General features: G+C 29.4%; 2 protein-coding genes across 2 annotated transcripts in view; one reads left to right on the top strand and one right to left on the bottom strand.

Annotated features, from left to right (window-relative positions):
* The first annotated feature begins 1,456 nt into the window (after positions 1-1,456).
* Positions 1,457-4,269, top strand: LOC107754232 (gamma-crystallin N-B-like). Its single transcript, XM_016570602.1, has 2 exons — positions 1,457-1,767; positions 4,032-4,269. The coding sequence occupies exons 1-2, from the start codon at positions 1,460-1,462 to the stop codon at positions 4,180-4,182; spliced, it is 459 nt and encodes a 152-aa protein (XP_016426088.1). The 5' UTR covers positions 1,457-1,459; the 3' UTR covers positions 4,183-4,269.
* Positions 4,270-5,048: 779 nt separating this feature from the next.
* The window catches only part of LOC107754231 (NEDD8 ultimate buster 1-like), a 12,525-nt gene continuing 9,487 nt past the window's right edge, over positions 5,049-8,086 (bottom strand). Inside the window, exons 12-14 of the mRNA XM_016570601.1 lie at positions 5,992-6,048; positions 5,855-5,906; positions 5,049-5,574 (exon numbers count right to left, since the gene is read on the bottom strand). Coding sequence (XP_016426087.1) covers positions 5,384-5,574; positions 5,855-5,906; positions 5,992-6,048 — 300 coding nt within the window. The 3' untranslated portion in view covers positions 5,049-5,383. The remainder of the gene's footprint in view (positions 5,575-5,854; positions 5,907-5,991; positions 6,049-8,086) is intronic.

The following is an 8,086-nucleotide window of genomic DNA, read 5'->3' as shown; positions in this document are numbered from 1 at the left end:
CCGCCCCTCTCCCACAGTCTGCCCCGCCCACCCGAGAACCAGCACAAACTTTTCTAGCAAGCATGTTTGTTTGAGGCTGGAGTTTGGGCTTGGCTTGTGTTTTCTGGTCTGGTTCTAGGATTAACGGGTTCGATCAGGGTTCAGGACGTTTAACTTGAGATGTTTGCTAGAAAAGTCTGTTTCCAGCCCCTCCTGCAGCACTGGGACACTGGGACACCAATCCCTCTACTTGAAGTGGCTAACTGCCTGTTTCCATAGACATGTCGGCTTTTTCTTTTAAACCTTTTTTATACTTCATTTGACTTTGCATTTTTTAGTTGTGTGATATTTTTCTTTTATTTATTGCTTTGTGAGACGGAATCTGTCCGTGACGTTCCTGAATAACACACTCGCTCGATTTTTTTTTAAGTTGGAAGTGGCATCAGTGGAAAGGAAAGTCATTTCAGCTGCTGATTGAGTGATGAATGAATCACGATCATGATTATAGAGTGATTTTAATGTGTGTGTGCTTCTTAAACGTAATTATGGCCAATAAAGTTGGCAGCATTCATTCAGTAGTGAAGGTTGTTGGACTTTTTTGATTGTAATCATTAAACGCAGCGTTTTGTTTCACTATCTCTCGAGTCGCTTGCTGTGATTTACACAATTATTAACACGAGACACATACACTGACCTGTTCTTGTTTTATTAATCATTCATATTTTAACACGCAAAGAGATTTTTTTTTTCATGCCAGAAAATATCATATAATTAAAATAATGAGATTTTGGTGAGGTGAAATGTTGAGCATGACAAATGTATAAATAACAATAAAAAAAACATATTGCATTTAATGTATAATTTTTGCATTATAGTGATGATATTTTGATGATTTGATTTCCTTAAATATCTGAAACTAAAACTGAAATAAAAATTAAAACTGTATAGAAATATTTTTAAAATTCAAAATTCAGATAGAAAATATAAAATAAAGAGTAATTTAATATTAACGAAAACAAAAACAATTTATTTCAGCTACAACATTTCTCATTTTCATTTAGTTCAAGTTGATTTCCATATCTAAAACTAAAACTGAAATAAAAATGAATAAAAACAGACATTTAAAAAAACAAATAAAAATGGCAAAACACAACAAAAACATTAAAATTAAAATCCAAATGAAAAATATAAAAAAATAAAAGCTAATTAAAAATGTTAATAAAACAAAAAAACATTCCATTTTTATTTTAACATGATATATATATATATACAGCAATATTTTTTAAAATCTATTTGTTATATATATATATATATATAATTTTTTTTTTTTTTTTCAGTTAATGTTTATTTAATTTCAAGTAATGTTTTTAATGATTTTAGTTTAAAGTAACAGTAACAACCTTGGCTTGGAGAGTTCCTGTCATTTTTATATGACACACAGTTAAAGAAACTCGTCTTCAGAGGGTTTTGGACTGAAAGCATGCGTCACTCAGGATGTGTCTGTAGTCTGACCCCGCTCCTGCGCTCCTGCGCTCCTCAGATCGTGTTTTACGAGGGCCGCTGCTTCACCGGCCGCCGGCTGGAGGTCTACGGTGACTGTGATAACTTCCAGGACCGTGGCTTCATGAACCGAGTGAACTCCATCCGCGTGGAGAGCGGCGCCTGGATCTGCTTCGATCATCCGGACTTCAAGGGCCAGCAGTTCATCCTGGAGCGCGGAGAGTATCCCGAGTTCCCGCGCTGGAACTCACACAACGATCACATGGGCTCCTGCAGACCAATCAGGTGGTGAGAGAGAACTCCACACGCTTCACAAACCAACCCAGTCAAAATATTACCTTTAGCCTAATCACGAGTACATTTCACATTACACATTGAATTTAAGCTCAAAATTTGAAGTGGAAAAGCTGAAATTGTAGGCTATATTTTCTTGTCAAACATATTTGGGTTTTGTTTACAACTTCGAAAAATATTTTTTAAAGAGGCCATGCATTAAATGTAAAAATCGACGCGTTTCAGAAGGCGGGGCATAGAGGAGAAACAATAATGTACAGTATGTGGAAAATAATGTGTTTTTTTAACTTTAAACCGCATAAACACATTTCATTACACCAAATACACAAAATAATGTTCTTTTTAGCAACATCATATGACCCCTTTAAACATTTTTTCTGCTTTATTTCAATTACCTTTTTTAAGTTAATGTTATGTGCTTTTGTCATTTTTAATAGTTTCTTTTGATATTTCTATTTAGCTTAAAATTTTTTAGTTTTAGTTTTTTGTAATTACTTAATTTTATTTTAGTTCATTGCCAAGCCAACATTTCTGATTTTTTTTCATCTACTATTTAATTTTTAAAAATTTTATTTCAGCTTTATTTCAATTACTGAAAAATGTTTTTTTATATATATATTTTATTTTATTCATTTTAGTTTATTTTGACATTTTCATCTCTATTAGTCTGTTGTAGTATTTCTATTTAGCTTTATTTTTTGTATTTTAGTGCTTAGATTTTTATTTCAGTTGCCAAAGCAACATTTCTTCATCTAAACAAGTTTTTCATCTAATATTTATTTTATTTTTATTACAGTTGTATTTCAATTACTGTTCAATTACTTGTTTTAGTTAACAGTAGGTAATGTTAAATGCTTTTGTCTTTTTTTATATATATTTCATTTTAGCTTTAATTATTTTTAATTTTAGCACTTCAACTTAAACATTATATTTTATTTTATTTTTTCTGCTTTATTTCAATTACCTTTTTTTAGTTAATGTTATGTGCTTTTGTCATTTTTATTAGTTTCTTTTGATATTTTTATTTAGCTTAACTTTTTAGTTTTAGTTTTTTTTAAGTACTTAATTTTATTTTAGTTAATTGCCAAGACATTTCATAATAATAAAAAAAAATCTAATATTTTACATTTATTTATTTTATTTCAGCTTTATTTCAATTACTTTTATTCAATTAGTTTTAGTTTGTTATTGTGACATTGTCATCTCTATTAATCTGTCTTTCTATTTAGCTTTATTTTATTTTTTTAAATTTTAATCTTTTTAGTACTTCAACTTAAACATTTTTTTTGCTTTATTTCAATTACCTTTTTTTAGTTAATGTTATGTGCTTTTGTCATTTTTATTAGTTTCTTTTGATATTTCTATTTAGCTTAAATTTTTTGTTTTAGTTTTTTAAGTGCTTAATTTTATATTAGTTCATTGCCAAGACAACATTTCAGATTTTTATTTTTTCATCTAATATTTTACATTTATTTTATTTCAGCTTTATTTCAATTACTGAAATTTTTTTATATATATATATATTTTTAATTAGTTTTAGTTTATTTTGATATTGTCATCTCTATTAGTCTGTTGTAGTATTTCTATTTAGCTTTATTTTTTTGTATTTTAGTACTTAGATTTGCCAAAGCAACATTTCTAATTTTCGTTTGTTTTTGAAGTTTACGTTTTTCATCTAATATTTATTTTATTTTTATTACAGCTGTATTTCAATTACTGTTCAATTACTTGTTTTAGTTAACAGTAGTTAATGTTAAATGCTTTTGTCTTTTTTATATATATTTCTATTTAGATTTAATTCTTTTTAATTTTAGTACTTCAACTTAAACATTATATTTTATTTTTTCTGCTTTATTTAAATCACTTTTTTTTTTAGTTTTAGTTAACAATGTTATGTTATATGCTTTTGTCTTTTGATTTTTTTTATATATATTTCTATTTAGCTTTAAATTATTTTATTTTAGTCATTTTAGTACTTCAACTTAAACATTATATAAAAAATTTTCTGCTTTATTTCAATTACCTATTTTTTTAGTTAACAATGTTATGTGCTTTTGTCATTTTTATTAGTTTCTTTTGATATTTCTATTTAGCTTAAATGTTTAGTTTTAGTTTTTTTAATTACTTAATTTTATTTTAGTTCATTGCCAAGACAGCATTTCAGATTTTAATTTTTTCATCTAATATTTAACATTTATTTCAGCTTTATTTCAATTACTGAAAAATGTTTTTTGGATTAGTTTGAGTCTGGTTTAATCTGGTCTAATGTTCAGGTGGGTGATGTATGAAGAGCCGAACTTCCGCGGCCGCATGTACATCGTGGAGCGAGGTAATTACTGCAGTCATAACGAGTGGCAGGCGCAGAACCCCAACATCCAGTCCATCCGGAGGATCGTCAACTACTTCTAAACCCTCCAGCATCCTCACCGGGACCCTGCTTCTCTCTCAGCATGTAAAATAAACTCTAAACCACAGTCAAGATGGTATTTTATCACACAAGAGTCTCTGTGTCTCTCTCTGACTCCAGAACAACTGCGTAGTTAGGCAAAAATTTACAAACACATGCCTGTATAAAAGTTTGGGTTCAGTAATTTTTTTTCATTATTGAAATATATTTTTTTATAAATCAGGGACACATTAAATTGATCAAACGTGTCAGTTAAGACATTTATAATGTTAGAGTATATTTCTATTTCAAATAAATGCTGTTCTTTTGAACTTTCTATTCATCTGTGAATCCTGAAAAATAAAATGCATCACAGTTTCCACAAAAATATTCTGTTTTCAACATTGATAATAATCAGAAATGTTTCTCGAGCAGAATATTAGAATGATTTCTGAAGATCATGTGACACTGAAGACTGGAGTAATGATGCTGAAAATACAGCTGCGCATCACAGAAATAAATTACAGTTTAACAGAGATTCACATAGAAAACAGCTATTTTACATTATAATAATATTTCACATTTTTACTCTATTTTTGATTTAATAAGTGCAGCTCTAGTGAGCAGAAGAAACCTATGTTTTAGAAATATTAAATATATTTTTCATTTTGTCCATTAATTATAATAACACTGAAAAAAATGTCATAGAGTTACTTTGACAATTTTCACTCAGTAATTACTAGTTAATTTCACCAATGATTACGAAGAAACAGCAACACACTGCATTAAACGTGAAAATCAGCAGAAAAACAAACTTTTTTTTTTCTAGTAAAAAATATTCCAATAATAATTTTTCTTATTCACACCCCGAAAAAAAGTGCAGTGATTATAAAAAATGAGCTATTGCACAACATGCAGTTAATAATCACAACGAGAGAATCTTTATTGCGTTTAACAAACATCTTCAGGAGACGAACATTATAAACAGAGTCAGAACTGAAAGCACTTAAACTGAACTGATCATGAAATTAGTGTAGAATTACCATCAAACATGTTCCCTTCAACGAATCTTCTAATAAAGATAAAGCGATCGTTCTTTGACGTCATCAATCAAGCTTCAAATATGACTCCAATTATTGTAGAAATCTAAGGTTATTTTCTTTTTTTGATTCTCTGCTATCTGAAAGAAATAAAAGGGCATCACATATATTTTCTGGAAGTGATTCACGAGCGATCTGGAGGTGAGGAGCTCTGCTTCTCCAGACTGGATCTGATCTGCAGCAGCAGCTCCTTCTCCTCGTCCAGCGTCAGATCCAGATAATCCTCCTCGTGTCGGGGAATGTCCTCCAGAACCTCGTTCACCAGATCCTCGTCCAGACGACTCCAAGCTGAAGCTGCACACACACACACAACATCTGCAGCTCTCACTCATCACGATTTCTTTATGTGAAACAAGTCATTCACACACACACACACACACACACACACACACACACACACAACATCTGCAGCTCTCATCACGATTTCTTTCATTAATAATAAATAATAAAAACAATAAATTACAAAAATAAATACTAAAACATTATTGTTGTTAAATAATAATTATTCACACAGCATCATCAGCATCAGCATCATCTCACACTGGAGTCATGAATAAACACACACAGCATCATCAGCATCAGCATCATCTCACACTGGAGTCATGAATAAACACACACAGCATCATCAGCATCAGCATCATCTCACACTGGAGTCACGAATAAACACACACAGCATCATCAGCATCAGCATCATCTCACACTGGAGTCATGAATAAACACACAGGAACACACCTGATCCAGCTTAGTCTGTCCGTCTGAACTCTGAGCTTCAGCGCCATCCAGCAGAACCTGCAGAATAACAGCAGAGAACATTATTCTGACATCAGACAAAACAACAGCTTCAGTTCCCTTCACACTTGGCTACTTTATATTAAAACATAATTATAATAGGCCGATTTATTTTTTAACTTTTATGTATTCATCTCGTTTTTTCCTGTTGTAAAAAGTGGAAAATTTTTTTTTGAAGTTAAAAAAGGTAAAAATATGAAAAGATCTCTTGACTGTCTGTTTTCTCTTACAAAATAATTTAACAAAAAACATCTATAAAATATAATATATATGGACGCAGTTTTATATGCATTTATGCAGTTTTATACTGTATTTATGCATTTTTTAAATTATTTTTTGTATTCATCTATTTTCAAAAATCTTGAAATTATGTTTTTCTATATATATATATATATATACATATGTTGATTTGTTTATATATGTTTGTGGATACAGTTATATATGCATATCTATTTATGTTTTTTGAAATCTCTCATATTTTTTAATATATAATTTTTTTTACTTTTTTCTGTTGTAAAAATCAAAAAAATGTTTTTCATATTTATGTTTATATGTTTGTGGATGCAGTTATACATGCATATTTCTTTATTTTTATTAATAATAAATAATAGTATTTTTTATATTTATGCATAATATAAATATTTAAATTTTAGTTTATATTTAGTTTATTTTATATTCATCTATATTTTTCTTTTGTAAAATGTTTTAAAAATCTGAAAAGATGGTTTTTGATCATATATTGTGTCTGTTTTCTCTTTTCAGTCAATATTAAACGGAATTTTTTAATAAATATGCATAAATAAATGTTGGCATATTAATAAGCCCGTGTATTACTTTGTTTTGTATTCTTTTTATCTGTTTTTTCTTTTGTAAAATGTTTTTAAAAACCTGAAAAAAAAAATCTAAAATGTTTTTTGATAAAATATATTTTCTCTTTTCATTCAATATAAATGTAAACAATAAAATGCTAAATATTTTTTAAAAATCTGATTTTTGTTTGTTGCTCATCTGTTGTGTGTTTTTTTCGGTTCATTCAGTAAAGAGTTCTCCACCAGTGTGTTGATGTCCTGCAGACGGCATCTCCTTTTCTCCCGCTCTCGCTCCTTCAGCTCCTTCTTCTCCTGATGAGAGATCAGCTCATGTTTAACTGTGAGCTCACGTGAGTAAAAGCTGTGGTGATTTATTAACACGTTTGTGCTGCAGCACCTTCTTCCTCTGCGAGATGAGCCGCTCCGCTGCCTCCACGTCTCCTCGACAGGCTCTCAGACCCAGACGCGCCTCCTGCTCCGAGAAACCCAGAGTCATCAGCTGGAGCATCTTCTCAGGGTCCAGACACAGCTGACCGAGCAGCTCCTCCACCTGACCAACACACACACAATCACACACACGAGTCACATTCTACAAGAATCAAACGAATCATATTCAAGAAGAATCAAACGACTCATATTCTAGAAGAACCAAACGAGTCATATTCTAGAAGAATCAAACGAGTCATATTCTAGAAGAACCAAACGAGTCATATTCTAGAAGAATCAAAAGTTGTATTATATAAATATCAAAAGAATCATATTGTATGAGATTCAAAGTGTCATATTCTAAAAATGCATACTAAAAATTACATAAGCATCAAATGAGACATATTCTATAAAAATAAAACATTCATTGAATTTTATAATTTTTTTATTCATTGGATTTTTAATGTATTTATTCAGTTATTTAAAAAGGCTTTTTAAATTAAAATTATGTTATAAAATGTTTTATGAAAAATATATATTTTATATTTTATTTTATATATTTTTTTTAGTTATGGGATTTTTAAAATTATTTATTTTTTATAGCTATTATTTATTTATTGGATTTTTTAAAAGTTTGTGTCTATTTTTTAGCTACTGGATCTCTAAAAAAATATTTATGTATTTTTTATTTAATTTTTTTTTATTTATTCGATTTTCAAAATTATTCGCATTAATATGAACATACACGTGAAGTGGGTTTGATTTTTCTGAACAAATGTGTTGAGTGAATGATTCAAAGATTC

Source organism: Sinocyclocheilus rhinocerous, unplaced genomic scaffold (assembly GCF_001515625.1).
Source record: "Sinocyclocheilus rhinocerous isolate Xijiao unplaced genomic scaffold, SAMN03320098_v1.1 scaffold1343, whole genome shotgun sequence".
Taxonomy (NCBI): Eukaryota; Metazoa; Chordata; class Actinopteri; order Cypriniformes; family Cyprinidae; genus Sinocyclocheilus; species Sinocyclocheilus rhinocerous.
Note: the sequence above shows the minus strand (reverse complement) of the source record. Positions and strands in the feature narration are given on the sequence as shown.

Excerpts from the sequence above, each read along its gene's own strand:
- LOC107754232 (XM_016570602.1), top strand. The coding sequence starts at position 1,460 with ATGCGTCACTCAGGATGTGTCTGTAGTCTGACCCCGCTCCTGCGCTCC. Across the intron at positions 1,768-4,031 it reads TCCTGCAGACCAATCAGGTG|TGGTCTAATGTTCAGGTGGG; the intron begins GTGAGAGAGAAC and ends TCTGGTTTAATC.